The sequence below is a fragment of the Macadamia integrifolia genome, unplaced genomic scaffold (assembly GCF_013358625.1).
Source record: "Macadamia integrifolia cultivar HAES 741 unplaced genomic scaffold, SCU_Mint_v3 scaffold2057, whole genome shotgun sequence".
Lineage (NCBI taxonomy): Eukaryota > Viridiplantae > Streptophyta > Magnoliopsida > Proteales > Proteaceae > Macadamia > Macadamia integrifolia.
Genome location: NW_024868486.1, coordinates 58,738 through 80,960, shown reverse-complemented (window position 1 = coordinate 80,960; position 22,223 = coordinate 58,738). Strand labels below are relative to the sequence as shown.

General features: G+C 41.6%; 1 protein-coding gene across 1 annotated transcript in view; it reads left to right on the top strand.

Annotated features, from left to right (window-relative positions):
* The first annotated feature begins 2,140 nt into the window (after positions 1–2,140).
* LOC122065592 (ankyrin repeat-containing protein At5g02620-like) overlaps positions 2,141–22,223 on the top strand; it is a 21,841-nt gene continuing 1,758 nt past the window's right edge. Inside the window, exon 1 of the mRNA XM_042629413.1 lies at positions 2,141–2,792. Coding sequence (XP_042485347.1) covers positions 2,141–2,792 — 652 coding nt within the window. The remainder of the gene's footprint in view (positions 2,793–22,223) is intronic.

Sequence of the window (22,223 nt, the reverse complement as noted above, 5' to 3'; positions counted from 1 at the left end):
TGACAAGATAATGTGGCAATTTTGACCATTGGATAGATGATGTCAAGGTATGAATTAACCACGTGGCAAATTTTAGAACCTAAGTCAACACCCTACAACCAAACCAAAATTATACAATGACTCTGCTAACCTATTACATGTGAATTTAATTAATTTTTTTTTCTTTTACTAAGAAACCCATTACATGTGAAAACATTAAATCCAAGTCATCTATGCAAGTCTTGTGGTTCCCAATTAAACACATCAGGACCAACTGAAGAAGCCATCTTCCAATTCCACGGTGAATCTTCAACTCTCGTAAAACGATATCTATTCCAAAAGCCTGAGGCCATGCAAGTCGTTTGGTTCGCCAATTAAGTTTATACACTTCACATATCATACATCACACATAACACATCACGAGAAATTGGTTGTCCACAATGAAATTGATGATAACGTGAAACACAGGTCCGGATCTCTTTCATCCCAAGCGATCGTCACACCATCTATGACGTATGGGGTAGAGGATCTTAAGTTCTTTTTTGCTCATTGAATGTTGGATCTATGATCTTCAGCACAAAATCTAGGTCTTCGGTTAGGTTTAAGTTGGAAGAGCTTCAACCCAACTCTTAGCTTCAATGAACTATAGTCTGCAACATAAATTAAGAGTTCTAAGGTTTGATAATATCGGAATAAAGAAGATGAGTTCTCTTTCCCTGACCTCAGGTCATTTAGTGCTCTTAGGGGGTCAATGTTGATATTTCATATTATAGAAGGGTAATTTCGGTATTAGAAAACATAAAGTAAGGATGTTGTCTCCTCTATCTTATGTAATTCCTCCAAAATCTTCAACTTCCGTCTCTTTCTACTTCACTTCTTCCTTTCCTTTAATTTTTTCTTGGAGTCCGGATCAGTTTCACGTAATGTTCGATGTGTTCGATGCTTGTCTTACTCCCTTGACCGGGACTTTCCTTTGTTATTTTATTTTTTATTTTTGATTTATTTTCCTCTATTATCAGAATTTCTCCCTCTCCCTTTTCGCTCCACCCCCACCACCATGTTCTCCTCCCCACCTTTTCCATTCGACTCGACAGGGTGACCTCCCCACTCCAACTTCCCCTCCAGTCATAGTTAGTAAATATGCGTATTAAGCGCATATTTTTTTTTGTATCCGAATGTTTAATTGTCGAATTTATTTTCTTACATATCAAAAATTAGATATGAAAAAATACGCATTTGTTAAATGATGCCAAATTAAACAAGGATTTTTTAGTATTATTCATTTTAATAGTATTTTTTATTAAAAAAAAAAATCAAACTTCAAAATCCCTTTCCGATTGAAAATCCAAACCTAGAGAGGGATATAAAAATACTCTTTATATGCTTCATTTACCCTAATATTTATTTCAACTAATCATAAAAAGGGTCTTTAAAGTATTTTTTTTTTTTTAAACTTTAAATCCTTAGTAAATATATGTTTCATGGAAAATTTATATCTATATTTTTACTTACAGAGTAACCGTATTAAATACATACCATATCATTTCGGTACGTGTTATATTACACCAAAATTTTTAAAACTATTATTATCATTTGACCAGTTCAATTTCCGTATATGTGTATCATTTCCGTTCCTGAACTTACCATCTATGCCCTACACCGGAAACACTCTCTCTTTATATAGACAATCAAGAGAGTGCAATTTACATGAAGGGGATATAATATAAAAGAATATGATAAAGTGATGAAAAGGATGATGATTGGTGTAGCATTTAACATTACACATATTAATTTGTACCCCAAAAAAAAAAAAAAATACACATTGATTAATGAATGAATTAATTATAAATTCAGTTTTAGAGGATTACTCAATCTCAAAGTCAATTTAAACAAAGTAGGATACAGCCCAATGAAGTGTGGATGAGTAGAAACTCGTAGGATTCCACCATGTAAATTCGGCACTCCATAGTCCCCTTAAGTGTGAAAGGATCGAGTACATTCTCGTAGATGAACCTGATCCGCTCTCCAATTTAATCAAGTCAAGTCAATTTAAACAAATTAGGCTACAGCTCTCTCTTTCTCCTCTGTATAAATCTCTCCCCTTCCCTTATGACACAGCTAGCTCTTAGAGAATACAGAGAGTCTAATAGTACGGTAAGCGATGGATCCTGCTCTGTATAAAGCTGTAATAGAAGGTAACTCAACTTTGCTCTCCCAAGTTTTAAAGGCAGAGCTAGCAGAGGAAGATGATCTCCACCACCAACAACAAAGTGATGATCAGCACAACGACGATGATCTCCTCCGCATCGCCGACGCCGACTCGAACGGCGAAGTTGTGAGGGACACTCTCCTCTACACCGCCGCTAACTACAACAACGTCCCAGTTGTGAGGGTAATCCGCGAAAACCAACCAACAAGTATACTCAGAAGCAAGAACTACAGAGAAGACACAGCACTCCACATTGCTGCACGCCATAATAATGCCGAGGTCGTCAAGTATCTATTGGATTGGGCCAAGGAAATAAAGAACAGAGATGGGAACACAGCCTTGCATGAAGCTGTTCTTCGACGTCACCGTGAGGTGATTGAGGTGTTGATGGAGTCGGACAAATATCTCATCTTCATGAAAAATAATCGCAGAGAATCACCACTTTATTTGGCTGCTGACCGTGGGTTGCACGTTGTGCTGGAGAAGATGTTGAAAGTTGCATTGGAAGATGAAAATTTCAACAAGAAGAAGAAAGATTTACGTATCTTTGATGGCCCTGACGGCAGGACACCTTTGCACGCAGCCATAGCAAAGAAGCAAACATGTAATCTCTCTCTCTCTCTCTCCTACCTAAGGGTGTCAATGTGTATCGAATACCGAATACCGAATACCGAATACCGAATACCGAATACCTAATACCAAATACCAAATACCAAATACCAAATACCAAAAACCGATTCGATACCAAATTATGGGAATCAAACCAAATCGGATTAAATTCAGTATAGTACCGGTATGAGGTATACATATCATGTCAGTTTTCAGTATGATATTGGTATAGGGTATGATATACAAAAATACAATACTATATAAATACCCTACGATTTCATATACCATACCAAATACTGAATCAAATTGATTCTATACAATATCGGTATAAGGATCCTGTACTAAGTTAGTATTCGATACAGTATCAATATATAGTATATATGTAGTGTAACAAACTGATATCATACTAGATACCGATATGGTTCAGTTCCGAATGATGATATGGTGGACCAAAACCAAATCAAGAACCAACTTGGTTCGGTATTTAGATACTCAAGCCGATTCAATTCAGCTTGGTTTGGTTTCGATTCCAATTTTTAATTTGGTTTTGTACTTCGGTTTTAATTCGGTTATGAAAACAGTTTCACCTTTGGACCATGACTATGATGGACCAAAGGCTATAATGGGCTCAAGTTATGGGCCTTATGGCCATTGCTAACTCCAAAATTGTCTTAGCATGTAAATATGTGACGATAAATTGCAAAAAACACTTACCACCTAAAAAATCTCTCTTAAAGATAATAGTGTTTTTTCATTTTTTTGGTTTTAAATGCAATTCGGTTCAGTTTCAGTTCGAACTGACACTTTTTACACCCTAAACCAAAACCAATCCGAACCAAGGTCCATACTCACATACTCAAACCAAATTAATTCGGTTCGATTCGGTCTAGTTAATTCGGCTCGATTTTGGATTCGGTATTCGATTCCTGTTTAAAATTGACACGCTCAGATTTAACCTTTTTCTTTTTAATCGATTTTTATTATTCTTTTACCCTTTGATCATAACAGTGGATTGGCTTCAGATTAGTCTCGACTGGGGATGTAAACAGATAGAATTTGGCTCAGATTCACTATTATCCAAATCTGATCCGATATCCAATGAAATTTTAAGAACTAATATCATATCTAGTTCAGTAGTTTATCGGATATCAATATATTATATACCCAATAAACTATCCAATTAGTAAACCAATCTGACCAATATTGATTAAGAAATTAACGATTTCATTAGAAATAAATTATTGCACAGTGCTCATTGTTTGAAAAGTTACGTTTTTTTCTTTGGCAGACGGAGGATAAAATGGATTATCTTTGAAAGTAATGTTCCACAGCTCAGTGCATCTATCTTTTGCACATAACAAGTTGAACAACTGAGAACAGAATTTCAGCACAAACGTAATCAAAGAAGTGAAAATATTAAATTAATCACATTTTACAGTTAGATAGTTAAGTAGCCTGATATTATCCGATGAAATAAAAATATCTAAATCCGAATCCAATTATCTTTCAAACAGATTCAGATATTGGTTGGAAACCAAAATTACAAATTCAGGAACGCTTTAACAGATTCAAAAGTGGAAAAGATATGGATTTTTGGTTATCCATTTACATCCCTAATCATGACTGATAATGATTCGATTTGGGAGAATTCACCAATGCCGATCAAAGATTACGAACCATGCTCCACAATGGTTGCATCACATTCCTATAAAATTTTTTGAGAGGTGCATTTTTTTTTTTTTAAAATCCATTTTGCTGAGAACAAAAAAATCTTAGATCTTTTTTGAAGGTTGAACTCCTCCGAACGAATGGTTCAAGGAATCAGAATCAAATCGGTCGGATTAGGGGTGTCAACCGGTCGGGTCAGGTCGGGCTTAATCGGGCTTGACCACTTGAAAGCCTTGCACCGTGAATGCCTGTTTAAGTAAACGGGTCTAGCTTTGGGGGAAATGGTACGGTTTATTATCTAGCCGATCGATGTCGGGCTTTAATCGGGCTTCCTTAAATGGGCATTAACCGGGCTTTAACCGGGCTACAGACCTATTTAAGCCTAAACGGACTTTAAACGTGCCTACTCTAAAATTCTATTCTTAAGTGGGTTGAGATTATGGTTGTCCTTTTTTAAAAGAAAATAAGAAATTATGACCATTACAACTTACAAAATAAAGCTTAATTAAATCAAATCCTACTACCGAGCAAAAGGTAAGAAAGCTTAATTAGTTTCTTACTAGTAGTGGTATAATAGGAATTTTATGTAATATTAAAGGGGGTCGGGCTGGGTCGGGCTACAATGAGTCGGTTCAAGTCGGGCATCTAAACGTGTTGGTTCGGTCGGGCACCCAACGGGCTAGCTACCTACACTGTGAATGCCCGTTTAATAAATGTGTCGGGCTTATTAATCGGATCGATCTAGATCGGGCCATTAATGTGTCGGGCTCGGTCGGGCCTACCGGTGCGGGCTTAGAATTGACACCCCTAAGTCGGATAGTATTGACAATTGTGTTTAGAACATCAACTTTATTTTTATCACTAGGCCTGATGAACTTAAGTCAGCTTTTGTCACTCATTTCTTGAGGCAATTTAATCCTCCCAGCTTTAATCATGTTAGTATCTTTCTAGAGGATTTCAACCTTTAAGAAGGTTCCCCCTGAACTACAAATGGTGCAATCCCACATCCCATATGAGGAGGAGATTATGACTGCAATCAAACTTAGAAAACTCAAAAAACCAAAGGCCTGATGGTTTTATCTGCGGATTTTTTCTTTCTACTTGGGATACTATTAAAGTTGATACTATCCAGTAAGTATATAGCTTCGTCTTCCAACAATCAAAAGTCAAAATAATTAATCAGACATTCATTTATCAGATTCATCCCAAGAAATTCTTCAATTTCTGCTTCTCACGTTCCGTGAATGGTCGGGACATTGAGGAATATCCAGAAAGACATTTCGGAAATCGGTTTGATTCTATATCTGTTATTTTTGTTTGAAGAAATGAAGGATCCCAAAAAATTGATCTTTCTTTTTAGTTGTTGAATCTCTAGTATGATAGGACTGACAATGTTACACCTTTCTCCTCATTTCTCTCACCAACCTATTATACAAGTTTGTAGCAAAAATTCTTGCTAAAGACTTAAATTGGTTATTGAATTGGTGGGTTTCAATCAAGCAGCTTTTATCATGGGCAGAAATATCATTGATAATATCCTTCTTTGTCATGAAATAGCTCGACGTTTTGAAAGGTAGCATCTTTCCCCTACTGTTCTTAAGGTTGATATACATAAGGCGCCTTTTGTTTCTCTCATATGCGAATATCTCAATTATCTTTTATACAGAATAAACTTTCCTCCAAACTTCATTCATTGGAACTGTTTTTTTATCTCTAGTGTTCATTTTTCAGTACTAGTTAATGGCTCCTCTCAGGTTTATTTTGAGTCTAAGGTGGCAATTCGATAAGGTTGTCCTATTTCTTCGTTGTTGTTCACCATTGCAATGGAAGGCCTGTCCAAGTGGTTAGAAGTTAGAACTACACAAAATCTAATCCAACCGATCCCAATTAAGGAAGCTTTGAATACTTTTTTCAGATATATCTGGACTCCATATTAATCTCCTCAAATCCTTAGCTTTCTTCTTTGGGGGTTTTTAATGATGTCAAAGTTAAAATCTAGCTTGGATGTTCCTAAAGGTTTTTTCCAAATCGTTTCCAAATCAAGTATCTGGGTCTTCTTTTGATCACTTCGAAACTATTTTCTCATCATTATTCCCTGATTTTAGATAGGCTTTAAAAGAGATTACAACTATGGAAGAGTAAGATTCTTTCTTTTATGGGCTGTTATGATTTCATCAAATCAGTGATGCAAAATTCATATATTTATTGGTCTAGTGATTCTGGGCTTTTAACATCCATTTTTTCTAAAACTGAATATCTAATGTCTTCTTTCCTTTAAAAATCTCAATAGAGTCATAATTTACTTATTCCTATTAATTGGGCAAATGTTAGTCTTCCAAAAAAATGAAGGAGGATTGGGATTTCATAGAGTAAAGAAAGCCAACATTATAGGCATCATAAAACTTATTTGAAAAAAATAATGTATAGACAAAAAAGTGTATAGACAGAGAAGTACTTAGATTGATTGGGTGTACTCTAAATACTTGAAATCAGATTCTATTTGGATTGCCACTTACCTAGTTGATGCATCTTGAGTTTGGAGGAAAATACTTAAATATAATTTTTTTTTTAGTGATACTATTCGTTCAAGCATTGACGATAAATATGATACGTATTTGTGGCTTGATTGTTGGCATCGTAAGGGTATTCTCATTTCCAAATGTGAGTATCGATGTCAGATATGACGTTGGATCTAATAGGATGGTTAAGGTTTCCTTCATTATTTAGGAGGTAATTTGGTGTCCAGGGCCTAGTACTTCCAATAACTTAATTGAAATTTGGTCCACTCTCTCTTCCACATTGCCAAGACCAAGAGGGAGCGGTGATCTAGTGTTATGTAATACAAATTCTTCAAAGAAATTCACCTCTACCTCTATCACACCCCGTTCACACAGAACCGGGCCAGTGACCGGGTTAACACCGGTTAACCCAAACCTGCCAGGATTATCTGATACAGTATCCCACCACAGCACACATACAACTAAAAAAATGTTCAACAGTTCAGCGGAAGACATAGTTTACTTTTAAATATTCCCATTATACTTGATACCAAAATTGTAATTACATAGTTAAGTACATGTGGGCCTGCAGGCATGATATTTACATAAAAAGAATACAATTTACATATCAAGTACACAAAAGGAAACATAAAAAATCAGAGAGTCAGCTCACCTCGGTATTAGAAGTAGAGCTCAGCTCGGTATCAGAACTGCGATCCCACAGCACAGCCCTCGTACGAGCAATCCGTGTCGTGCTCAAATTCCTCAGGGACCCACCAAATTCTTCAGGGAATTTAACTGTGGGGCCCGACCCGTGCTCTTCAGGTTGATGACCTGCAAAATCATCTAAAAGAGGTGCACACGTGGGATGAGCTCACTAGCTCAGTAAGTGAAAAGAATGACCACACAGCAGTCGACACAACAAATCACAACCATATGCACTATATGCTATGCAATTCATTTTAAATCACTTCCACCTAAACAACATTACTAAGTCTTTGGTTTAGTGCTACTACAACCACAGTGCACGTATTCTCTGGGTACGAGCCGCGAACTCCATCCCGCGATACGCCCATAGGGCTGTCGAAGAAGGCCCATCGTGAGTACTCGGAAAAGTAAAACATGCTGACCACCGGCTCTCAACATAAAGTAAATGATAAAAATTAAAGGTGCTGACTCCAACAATTTAAAAGCAGTACGATTGGCCCTCTTGAATATACCACCGGGGTTGCCGACTGTCCTAATGACCAGCCGGGCGTATGTCTAACCGCCACAGTGACCCGACAACCGTGACCACTGCTTTCCCCCAAATGGTAACCCAACACCTCAACCCCTGTTGGGAAGGGTCGTAGCACGGGAAGGTGATAATCCTACACTGCATGCTCCTATATGACATAGTACGATTGCATAGTGCCTCCGCGTCCCATTCCACGGGCCACCAATGCCCTCGTTTCCAAGCCGACTACGGCATCTAGTCTATTAATGCATTATACACAATAATGTCAACATTCATCTCATAAGCACATCATCATTTAACATTGAGAAAATAATCACAACACACATGGCATAAGATAATGTGAGGATGGCTAAGCTACATATAATTTGCATGATGACATGGCTAATCTAGATACAATGGAATGATGCACAACAAGCCTTAAAGTAAGGCCAAACGTCCTCTCCCCACTTACCTGTAGTGTACAAGGACTCACGCTCGGTACGGGTGAGATCCAGTGCGAGAAACGTAAGATTTGGTGAACCTATCATGAGTGAGCGGGGTTATCATTTCGCCACTTTGGGATCAAAATTAATAAGATCTAATGACAAAATCATATTTAGAATCCTAAATGAAGGTCGCACGTCCGTTTTGGGTCCATTCGGACGTAAAAATCATGTTGGGAACCTCTCGGGTGGGTCAGACAGCCCACCTGTCATGACCCACTGGTCATGACCGGCAAGCAGGTCGGCCCGCCGGTTGGGCCCGAGGGTCCTACTAAGACCGGTGGGTAGGGTGGCCTACCGGTCGGCCCACCGGTTGGGCCCGAGGGTTTGCCCTCTCAGGCGGGTGCCCTTAGGCGGGCCATTTGGCCCACCGGTTTGGCCCACCGGTCTTGGCGGGAAGTGCCATTTTTCTCCAAACTTCCCCCAACCTTTGGGGAATCAAATGGGGCTTTTCCAAATCCATTCTTCACACATTCAAGGTCTCATAAGATGGTTCTAACCTAGATCTAGATTAGATTTAAGGAATGGAAAGCCATCTTACCTTCTTTGCTCAAGAACTCCTTTAAAACCCCAAAATCACTTCAAATCACCAATGCTCTTGCAACCATGGAAACCCTTCTTCAAATCCTTCAAAATCAACACATAAATCATTTATTAAACCTTAGATTTATCGTCTCAAGGGGAATCTACAAGACCTCAAGAAACTCTACCCAAATCAAGGGTTTTACTTGAGTATGGTGAAAGCTTAAAGAACCTAGCCTTTGCTCACCTCTAAACGTAGATCTCGTATTGGAGATCACTCTTCTGGTGTCGGAATGGGAAGATCAAGCCTTGGCGCCGCTGAAATCCATCTCTTCTTCCTCTTCCTTCTCTTTTCCTCTTCTTTCCCTTCCTTTCTCTCTCCTCTTTACTCTTCTCACCAAACGTCCGAGTATCATAAATGAGAAAAATAAAAAAGGAAAACATAAGATAGCTATTTATACCTTTTAAAACATCTTGTAACCTCATGGGTGGGTCACACAGGTGGGTGGATGCGCCCACTTGTGACCGCCCACCTAAGGGCCAAAACTTGGCCAACAAGTGGGATTTTGACAGAATTTGGCCCTCGGCACGAATCTCACTCTTGGCACAAGATATAATATACGTATGCGCCTTAAGATACGCTTCATACCTGCTTTATCCATACATGGCCTTATGATATGTGCATGTACACGGCTTGGGTACTCTCGTCTCCTCTGGCATTGGCTCGGACTTATCTGGCCAGCCGGTGTTCAAGGTCACCCTTGCCATCATGGCCCACAAGGATCCCGCCTTAACCTTCTCCGGTTCAGGTCCTGCATGGTTAAACTGGGTCAACCGCGTAATCAGACCGGGTTTAAGAAGTAGGGTATTACATTTACCCCCCCTTTCTGAAAATTTCGTCCTCGAAATTGGCATACTTGATTGTTCAAAAAGATGAGGGTACTTGGCTTGTATTTCATCAACTTTCTCCCAAGATGCTTTTTCAAGTGAATGATTAGCCCATCACACCTTTACATAGGAAATGGAGCAATTGCGAAGGGTTTTTACCTTTCGGTCCAAAATTTCAGCTGGCTGCTCTGTATAGGTCATATCAGCTTCTAGATATTCTGGTTCCACGGGTAATACATGAGATGGATCATGCACGTATCGCTTCAGCATGGATACATGAAACACGTTATGAACATCCCCGAGTGAAGGTGGCAGAGTAAGCATGTAGGCTACTGAGCCAACCCGGGCTAAGATCTCAAATGGGCCAATGTATCTTGGGCTCAACTTCCCCTTTCTGTGAAATCTTTGCAACCCCTTAGTAGGAGAGATCTTGAGAAACACCTTTTCTCCTGGCTGAAATTCAATGTTTTTTCTGCGGGTGTCTGCATAGCTCTTTTGACGGGACTGAGCTGCTTTAATCCGTTCTCGAATGACATCAACCTTGTCACAAGTCATCTGTATCATTTCAGGTCCTAACATTCGGCGTTCGCCTACCTCATCCCAATACAGAGGAGTCCTGCACTTCCTACCGTACAATGCCTCATACGGAGCCATCCCAATTGTAGCTTGGTAACTGTTGTTATAGGCAAACTCCATAAGGGGTATATATTCTTCCCAACTACCACACATTTCCATTGTACATGCCCTGAGTATGTCTTCTAATATCTATATGGTTCGCTCCGACTGACCATCAGTCTGTGGGTGAAAAGCAGTACTCAAATTCAACTGTGATCCTAAGGCACGTTGGAAGCTTTTCCAAAATCTGGAAGTGAATCTTGGGTCCCTATCTGACACAATGCTCACTGGCACTCCATGCAAGTGCACTATGTTATCCATATAAAGTTGTGCTAATTTGGCCATAGAGAACTTGGTCTTGATGGGAATGAAATGAGCAGTCTTAGTAAGCCGATCAACGATCACCCATATTGCGTCCATTCCCTTAGGTGTACATGGTAGTCCAGTGATGAAGTCCATTGTAATCCTATCCCACTTCCATTCTGGTACTGGGAGTGGCTGAAGAGTACAATAAGGTCGATGCCTCTCAGCTTTTACTTTCTGGCATATAAGACAAGTCGCTACATATAGGGCTATTGTGACTTTCATGCTTGGTCACCAGTAATTTTGTTTGAGGTCTTTATACATCTTTGTACTTCCTGGGTGGAGTGAGTACTCGGAGCTATGTGCTTCTCGCACTATCTTGTCTTGTATAACCAAATCATCGGGTACACACAATCTGCCTTGAAACATCAATGCCCCACTGGCTAAAACAAAATCTGGGTCGTTCATTGTTTGATCTTGAACCTTAACTCTGATCCGCTGCAATTCAGGATCCAAAGATTGTTTCATTATTACCTTTTGCCTAATAGTCGGATGCACCTGTAGATCCATCATGGATACAGTCAACCATTTAAGGTTTTCTGGTTGACGTTCAAACTCTAAGGTTGCTCCTTCATATAAGAGAGCTTCATCCATTAGTGTTGCCTCTTGTACAAGTGATGGGCTGACTGCTAAGTACGAGAGTGACACAGTCTGTGCCTTCCGACTCAAAGCATCTGCCACTACATTCGCCTTGCCGGGATGATACTGAATGTCGCAGTCATAATCCTTCATGAGCTCAAGCCATCTCATCTACCTCATGTTCAAATCCTTCTGGGTGAAAAAGTACTTAAGGCTCTTATGATCACTGTATATCTCACACTTCTCCCTATACAAATAATGTCTCCAAATCTTAAGGGCAAAAATAACTGCGGCTAGTTCCAAGTCATGAGTGGGGTAGTTCTTCTCATACTCCTTTAGTTATAGGGAAGCATATGCTATCACCTTTCCGCATTGCATGAGAACACAACTCAACCGAACTTTGGAAGCATCAGTGTAGACTGTCATTCCACCTGTGCCTTCAGGGATGGTTAACACAGGGGCCGACACCAACCTCTTCTTCAATTCCTGGAAACTCTTCTCACATTCCTCTACCCAATCGAATTTCACACCCTTTTTGGTTAATTTAGTCATTGGCGCTGAAATTCGAGCAAACTTTTCAATGAAGCGCCGGTAATATCCAGCCAAACCCAAGAAGCTTCTAATTTCAGTGACATTTTTAGGGCTTTCCCACTCTACTATTGCTTTCACCTTATCAGGATCCACCTCGATTCTGGCCTTAGACACTACGTGCCCCAGGAATCCAACTTGCTCAAGCCAAAATTCACATTTGCTGTATGTGGCAAACAATCGTTGTTCTCTCAACCTCTGTAACACCATTCTGTCTTGGAGTAGATCAAGATGTCATCAATAAAAATAATTACCCATTTATCGAGGACATCGTGAAATACTCGATTCATTAAATCCATGAATGCTGTCGGTGCATTGGTTAACCCAAAAGATAACACTAGGAACTCATAGTGACCATACCGAGTCCTGAATGCTGTCTTGGGTATGTTGCTACTCTTTATCTTGAGCTGATAATAGCCTAATCTAAGGTCTATCTTTGAAAATACCTTGGCACCCTGCAGTTGGTCAAATAAATCATCAATGCGTGGCAATGGATACCGGTTCTTAATGGTTAGCTTATTCAATTCTCGGTAATCAATGCACATACGCAAGCTGCCATCTTTCTTCTTGACAAACAATACTGGGGCACCCCAAGGTGAAACACTTGGGCGAATAAACCCATTCTCCAATAATTCCTGCAACTGCATCTGCAACTCCTTCAATTCAGCTGGTGCCATCCTGTATGGAGCTTTAGACACTGGAGCTGCTCCAGGAACCAAGTCTATGGCAAACTCTAACTCTCTATCAGGCGGTAACTGTATAATATCATCTAGAAAGACGTCGGAAAACTCTTTAACCACCTTTACCTCTTCTTGAGGTGTAATCCTTGCATCAACATCAAGTACCGATGCTAAGTAGCCCTGACATCCACTCTCCAATAACTTTACCACTTGAAGAGCGGAGACAAGGACCTTTCTCACCCGTTTCATTTTATCTGCTTGGTATACCAATTCTCTTCCTTCGTCATCTGTCACCCTAATCAGCTTTTCAGCACACATCACATTAGCTCGATGAGTCGACAACCAATCCATGCCCAATATAACATCAAAATTCTGCATATTGAACTTAATGAGTTGTGCATCAAAGTTCTTCCCACTAATTTCCACTGGACACAGCCCATACACTTCCTTCAATTGTGTAACTTTACCAGTAGGCATACTAACAATCATCCCATGCTCTAGGGTCCTGGGTGACATACCAAGTTTCTCAGCGAATCTCTTAGATACGAATGAATGTGTAGCTCCTGAATCGAATAAAACATAGGCTGGTATACCTGATATAGGTAGGACACCTAGTGTAACAATGCATATAATTTCAGCAGGTCATCAATATTTAACATAAGGAAATTCTTAAATTTAAAATGTACCTGCTACCACTTCTGTGCTGGCCTCAGCTTCCTCAGCTGATAGGGCATACATCCTTCCTTGCGGTTGATTTCCCCGAGTTAAGGGAGGTCGGTACGCAGAGGGCTGACTGGAGGGCAAGGCTGGTCTGACCCGACAGTCTTTTGCATAGTGCCCATATGAATGGCAGTTAAAGCAACGAATCTGAGATGTCGGAACTGGGGCGGGGCCCCTCTGCACTTGACCCGTTGAAGATGGAGGTCAGGGCGGCCTTGGAACTGTAGGTGCCGCACTAGTGTTCGGGCGAAAAGATGTGGAGCCCGAACCACTAGCTGGTCTAAGAGGGTAGCCAGATGGCCTATAAGGCTGCCTATAAGTAGGCCCAGAACTGTACGATCCATGGTATGCCTTGGAGGAGTTATCCATATCCGGAAATGGATTTGTTCTCTTCCACAGTCCAGGGGTAAGGGACTGTTCTCCCTTCTACTTATCCTCCATGGTCTTGGCCTTCTGCACAATCTAGCCATAGTCGGTCAAATCTTAGACCTCAAGTACAGACCCAATGGATGCCTTTAGACCCTTCAGAAATCTTGCAGCCTTCTCTTCAGCTGTCCTCATATGCCTAGGGGCAAAATGGAAAAAGCTCTCAAACTGCTGTTAGTACTCAAGGATAGTCTTACCTCCTTGAGTTAAGGCCATAAATTCCATCTCCTTGCGGTCTCTGAAGCTACGTGGGTAATGATTGTCCAAGAACAACTCCTTGAACTTTTCCTAGGTGGGTTCCAGATGAGCGGCCAACAATATGGGCTTAGAGGCTTGCTACCAAGATTTGGCCTCCTTCTTGAGTTGCAACCCCGCACAAATGAGTTTCTGTGCATCTGTGCACTCAATCACCTCAAATATTTTCTCTAGCTCCTGGATCCACTGGCCCGGCTCCAGAGGATCACTCCCCAACTTAGAGAATACAGGTGGCAAGTTCCTCTTGAATGACTCCACTACCTTTGACGTATTATTCGTCGGCGGGTAATTAGGAGCATAAGCTGGATAGTAAGAGTATGGAGGGGGCACCCCATACGAAGGAATACTGAATGGCGGAAATGGAGGTGTACCTCCCACTTGTGGCCCCGTACCAGACCCTACAGGCGGGTCCTGTGGAGTAAGTATCTGGGGAGGTTGACCTGATTGAGAAAGGTCCAATTGTTGCTTAATAGCAGTCATAAATGCTTGCTGTTGCTGAAGCATTTGTTGCTGGAAAGCCTGTTGTGACTGCTGAATTATGGTAGCAACATCCCCCGGAGTAATAACCGGTGGAAGGTTCGGAAGTGTAGTCATAGGTGGGTCCTCTTGTGCCCCACCCTGACCAAAGGTCTCTGGAGGTTGTGGAAGTGAGGTTTGCCCCACAGAGCGAGACCTTCTGGGATTCGGTGGTCGACCGACCGGACGAGGACCACGCGAGGTACCTCGTGCATTGCCACCGGATCTAGTACGTACCATCGTATCCCTGTACCTGGAACATATCATACACCACATTGGTTAAACACCATAGAATTGATATCGGCACATAATTATATGCCAGCACGCAGGGTATTATAGTGTATGATCGTTTACAACTAACCACAACTTAATTCTAAAAATGCAGGGTTAGTGCTTCAACAAGTACGACAATGGTCCCACTTGACTCTAACATATTATAATAATAATAATAATTATTATTATTATATTAATAACAATAATAATAATAGTAATAATCCCATTTTTTTTTTCAAGTTTTCTCTCAACCGGCGGGCTGGTTAGGCCACCGATCAGCCCACCGGTCCAAATCTTCAACCGACGGGCTGACACCGATGGGCAGGTTGGCCCACCGATCGGCCCTCCAGTCCTACTCGAGCGGAAATTTTGAATAGGGCATTTAAGCCCTTGTTCTTCCCTGTTCGCACATTTCTTCCTCACTCTCTCTCTCTCTCTCCCTCAGGCGATTTTTGAGAGCTTCTTGATGCTTCCACTCGCGATCTCACTCAACGATCCGACGCTTTTGGGAAGATTCAACTCCTCTACTTACAAGTAAGTTTCTTCCTCATTTTCTTCTCAGAACTTGTACTTGGGGGGTAGAACTCATGTGTAGTCTTTAATCTAGGTTCTTTTCCCGCGTTTCTTTCCATAGAACAGTGTTTCCATGAAAATGTGATGTTTCCCTTGTGATTTATTTCTAGTTTTAGGATTTACTTCTCAATTTTTGAGAGAAACCCCAACCGTGCCCTAGTTTTCTCAAATTTGGGGATTTCTTCAATTTCTGCCCTTTTCTTCCCAATTAATAACTCAAATGCAATGCATTATGTTTGATTTGTACTTAACATGTTGTAGAGATCATGGAAAGTCCCTTATGTTTGAAATCCTATTTCTTCCCATGAACATCCATCTCTATGTTGGGTTTCTTTGATTCTCTTTCACCTCAATATCATAATAGTAGATGTTTTTGCATATTATAAATTGTAGAATGATGGCATTTCATCCATGAACATGTAAGCTTCATGCTTCATTTTTTCCTTAGATTGAACTTGCACAATAAGAATTGGGATTTTTTTCTATCATTCTTTACTTGCCATGCTATATATATATCTGCCCTTTCCGTCACATTGCTGTTTTGCCATAATCTCTGTCTTGTCACTGGCCAGGCATTTCATTCATAGGCTTTTTTTTTATCACTCCTCACTTGTCACATTTTCTGTTTTGCGAGAATTGGGTTTTGGGGCTTCCTCTTACTACTCACCCATCTATTAGTCCCTTTGTTACTCCTTTTTCCTTACTCACCCCTCTTTCCTCTTTTCTTGCCAGGATGTCTTCTCGCAAAGGCAAAGAGCCCGCATCCTCTGGCACTCGACTTAAGACCACCGCTTCCAAACTAAAGAGTGAGGGGACTAGTTCTCCAGCCCCTCGCACAGGGCGACCCGGACCTGCCCCTATTGATTCTTCCGATTATGACGAGGAGCTCTTCTGCTGTTCAGAGGCAGCATCCAACTGGCAAGCCTTCCTGAAGAGGTCTGTAATGATGGAGAAGATTTTGATAGTTGACGACTTCCACAAGGCTCAGCTTCAGGAGAGGTTCACAGCACTGGGCTGGCAGTCTATCCTCCACATAGACCGTTCGTGCTACGAGCAGTTGGTTCGTAGATTCTACTGCAACCTGGAGGTTTCCTACCAGTACGGGGAGTATGCGATAATTAGTATGGTAAAGGGGGTGGACATTCAACTGACTGTAGACACCCTGGCTAGTATTTTGGGTATCTCTTTAGCTGGGCACCATTTCTACAGTCCTCCCAGGAGTAAGCCCATGGGCCCATTTGTGAGTTTGGAGACACCGGACCACATCTATGAGACCATTTGTGGCAGCAGTGCGCGTCCGGATTCTGAGACATCATTTTTCCTGGAGGTTCGTGTGTTTTCCCGATTGGTCCAGTTCAACTTGCTCCCCAGAGGAGGTCATCGGAACCAGGTGGGCTTCATGGTGGCCTTCTTAGCGTACTGCATCTATACGGCCTTAGAGGGAGGCACAGAGCACTTGTGCTTACCTTACGTCATCCTCAAGACGATGGAGCACCATACTTCACACCCCGAAGACGGAGGATTTCCATATGGCAGGATCCTCACCAAGATCTTTGAGTTCTTTGGGGTGGACCTGAGTGGTGAGGAGGGGAAGACTCTAGCAGATAAGTTTGACAAGGAAAATCTCTTGAGGATGGGTCTCCACACTCTTATGGATGTACCTCAGAGAGCAGGAGCTCAGAGAGGTAGGGATAGGAGGGCTACCCCTATGGAGGATGTTCCTATGGAGGAGGAGTCTAGTGAGGAGGATGAGGACTATGTTCCTCAGGGTGGGGAGGAGGATTTTGTGAATGAGGACATCCTTGAGGAGGTGCCTCAGGAGTCGAGAGGTGCTGATCATGGCTTCCCTAGAGCTACAGGCCCACATCATAGAGCCCCACTACCTGAGAGTGGTGCATATGATTTTAAGGGTATGATGTCCACTATGAGGGCTTTGAAGGATGGGCAAGATCAACTGTTAAGAAGACTGAATGAGAGTGCTTCTAGGGAGGAACGCATCCTGGAGAGGCAGGCTACTTTGGAGAATTCCTTTCTCAGACTGGGCCAGGACTTGGATACAATGGCCAATGCCATTTCAGCAGATTTTAGCCGACTTCGGAGGGAGGTACGGTTGGTGAACTCAAGGTTTGACTACTACAACCATCGACTCAACGTTAACTCTAGACCTCAGGTGAACGTAGTAGTATTGGACGATGACGATGACGATGATCAGTGAGGACTTAGCTCGTCCACACCAGCTTCTCACATGTTTCATTTTGTTGATCTTATTGTATTTTTTTTCTTTCTTTTCTCATTCTTTGTACTTTCTCTGTAACTAGACTTATTTGTGGGGTGATGTGTTTTGATGGTGGTTTGTGGTGAATTTGTATATTTGAATACTTATGTATTTTAGTTGTGGTGTCTTTTGTTAATTATAATTATTGATGTGTATTGTTTATCAGGTGTTTGTGTGAAAAATTTTTGGAAATCTCGTTTTGCGCCGTTATGCTGCCGAAATTTCATTAAACTCGTACTCGATGGGTTATGACCTCAATTAATTAGCCTCTCATTTTCTCTCATGCATGCCATGAATGCAATATCTAAATGCAACCATTTTTATTACTTTCTTTCTTCGGCTTTTATCTCTTTAAAGTTTTTTACATTAACCCAATCACATTTCCGATTATAGATTCTATGGGGTCTAATGGTATGCTATGAGGGGAATAGAGCATCAAGCTCTGATACAACCGTTGTCACACCCCGTTCACACAGAACTGGGCCAGTGACCGGGTGAACACCGGTTAACCCAAACCTGCCAGGATCAACTGATACAGTATCCCACCACAGCACACATACAACTAAGAAAGTGTTCAACAGTTCAGCGGAAGACTTAGTTTACCTGTAAATATTCTCATTATACTTGATACCCAAATTATAATTATATAGTTAAGTATATGTGGGCCCACATGCATGATATTTACATAAAAAGAATACAATTTACATATCAAGTACAACATAAAAAATCAGAGAGTCAGCTCAGCTCGGTATTAGAAGTAAAGCTCAGTTAGGTATCAAAAGGTAGAGCTCAGCTCGGTATCAGAAGGTAGAGCTCAGCTCGGTATCAGAACTACGGTCCCACAGCACAGCCCTCGCACGAGCAATCCGTGCCGTGTTCAAATTCCTCGGGGACCCACCAATCCTCTTCAGGGAATTCAACTGTGGGGCCCGACCCGTACTCTTCAGGTTGATGACCTATAAAATCATCTAAAAGAGATGCACACGTGGGATGAGTTCACTAGCTCAGTAAGTGAAAAGAAGGACCACACAGCAGTCCACACAACAAATCACAACCATATGCACTATATGCTATGCAATTCATTTTAAATCACTTCCACTTAAACAACATTACTAAGTCTTTGGTTTAGTGCTACTACAACCACAGTGCACGTATTCTTCGGGTACGAGCCGCGAACTCCATCCCGTGATACGCCCATAGGGCTGTCGAAGAAGGCCCACCATGAATACTCAGAAAAGTAAAACATGTCGACCACCGGCTCTCAACATAAATTAAATAACAGAAATTAAAGGTGCTGACTCCAGCAATTTAAAAGCAGTACGATTGGCCCTTTTGAATATACCACCGGGGTTGCCGACTGTCCTAATGACCAGCCGGGCGTATGTCTAACCGCCACAGTGACCCGACAACCGCGACCACTGCTTCCCCCCAAATGGTAACCCAACACCTCAACCCCTGTTGGGAAGGGTCGTAGCACGAGAAGGTGATAATCCTACACCGTATGCTCCTATATGACATAGTACGATTGTATAGTGCCTCCGCGTCCCATTCCATGGGCCACCAATGCTCTCGTTTCCAAGCCGACTACAGTATCTAGTCTATTAATGCATTATGCACAATGATGTCAACATTCATCTCATAAGCATATCATCATTTAACATTGAGAAAATAATCACAACACACATGGCATAAGATAATGTGAGGATGGCTAAGCTACATATAATTTGCATGATGACATGGCTAATCTAGATACAATAGAATGATGCACAACAAGCCTTAAAATAAGGCCAAACGTCCTCTCCCCACTTACCTGTAGTGTACAAGGACTCACGCTCGGTACGGGTGAGATCCGGTGCGAGAAATGTAAGATTTGGTGAACCTATCATGAGTGAGCGGGGTTAGCATTTTGCCACTTTGGGATCAAAATTAACAAGATCCAATGACAAAATCATGTTTAGAATCCTAAAAGAAGGTCGCACGTCCGTTTTGGGTCCGTTCGGACGTAAAAATCACGTTGGGAGCCTCTCGGGTGGGTCGGACAACCCACCTGTATGACCCACCGGTCATGATTGATGGGCAGGTCGGCCCGCCGATTGGGCCCGAGGGTCCTGCTAAGATCGACGGGCAGTGTGGCCCACCGGTCGACCCACCAGTTGGGCCCACCGGTTGGGCCCGAGGGTCTGCCCTCTCAGGCGGGTGCCCTCAGACGGGCCATTTGGCCCACCGGTTTGGCCCAGCGGTCTTGGCGGGAAGTGCCATTTTTTCCCAAACTTTCTCCAACCTTTGGAGAATCAAATGGGGCTTTTCCAAACCCATTCTTCACACATTCAAGGTTTCATAAGATGGTTCTAACCTAGATCTAGGTTAGATTTAAGGAATGAAAAGCCATCTTACCTTCTTTGATTAAGAACTCCTTCGCTTAAGAACTCCTTCAAAACCCCAAAATCACTTCAAATCACCAATGCTCTTGCAACCGTGGAAACTCTTCTTCAAATCCTTCAAAATCAACATATAAACCATCTATTAAACCTTAGATTCATCATCTCATGGGGAATCTACAAGACCTCAAGAAACTCTACCCAAATCAAGGGTTTTACTTGGGTATGGTGAAAGTTTAAAGAACCTAGCCTTTGCTCACCTCTAAACGTAGATCTCATATTGGAGATCACTCTTCCGGCATCGGAATGGGAAGATCAAGCCTCGGCGCCGCTGAAATCCATCTCTTCTTCCTCTTCCTTCTCTTTTCCTCTTCTTTCCCTTCCTTTCTCTCTCCTCTTTACTCTTCTCACCAAACGTCCGAGTGTCATAAATGAGAAAAAGAAAAAAAAGGAAACCATAAAATAGCTATTTATACCTTTTAAAACATCTTGTAACCTCATGGGTGGGTCACACAGGTGGGTGGATGCGCCCACCTGTGACCGCCCACCTGAGGGCCAAAACTTGGCCAACAAGTGGGATTTTGACAGAATTCGGCCCTCCGCATGAATCTCACTCTTGGCATAAGATGTAATATACGTATGCGCCTTAAGATATGGCTACATACCTGCTTTATCCGTACATGGCCTTATGATATGTGTATGTACACAGCTTGGGTACTCTCGTCTCCTCTTGCACTGGCTCGGACTTGTCTGGCCAGCCGGTGTTCAAGGTCACCCTTGCCATCATGGTCCACAAGGATCCCGCCTTAACCCTCTCCGGTTCGGGTCCTGCATGGTTAAACTGGGTCAACCGTGTAATCAGACTGGGTTTAAGAAGTAGGGTATTACAACCTCTGCCTAGAAACTTCCTTATCATAGATTGTATGGTTTAGTTTAATATTCCTAGGCATAGTTTTACTATTTGGTCTGCTTTGACACTATCTCCCCCTACTCAAGAGTTCCCCTGAAGAGAAACCTTTGTATACCTAATAGTTGTCTATGTTGGAACTCTCAAGAAAATGTGGATCACCTATTCTTTTCTTATTCTTTTCTTAGATTGTTAGGAGAGGGGTCCTTAACAAGTGTTGGCCACACCATTGAACTATCCTCCCCTTTCAGAGAGAATGATGGTAGTTCTTAAAAAATTTAAGCAATAAGTCAATCTCTAACATTGTTGGAAAGCTTGCTATTAATGTTATGATTCATCATATTTTGGGAAAGAAAAAAGAAGATGGACCTCTTCATCATTGTACTATAGAAGATATGAGAAGCCACTTCTTTGTGATTAGAAATAAACTTCTTCACATTCGTTCAATGAGCAAAGACACATTAAAAAATAGGAATCTTGCCTTAAGTTGAGTCCTTGCACTCATTTCTCCCCTATTTCCAACTTTTTGATTTATCATCTTTTAATTGATGTTTCTACCCTATCCCCAACCTTTTGATATGTCATACTTGTGATATGTCAACCTTTTGATGTTTAAACATGCCTACAAATCTTCCTCTGTGTTAAAAGGTATAGCCAAGATGTGGCACTTTGTCTCTAAAATTGAGCGTTGGATGGTGGGAAATGGTGAAGATATATATTTTTGGCATGACCAATGGTTAGGTCCACTCTCAATTGCGGAGCTCTCTCCTCTCCCTCGATCTCTTTTCCATAACACAAGTAAAGTTGCGGATTTCATTTGGGAGGGTAAGTGGTGTCTTCCCCAAGCCAACTCAGATTTCTTTTGTAGAATATTCAAAGAAATTAGTAGTATACCTCTGCCGCTTGGTCACAGGGATAGATGTTGCTGGTCTCGTTCCTCTTTAGGTGTCTTTTCCTCAAGGTCGGCATAGGAGGCACTGAGA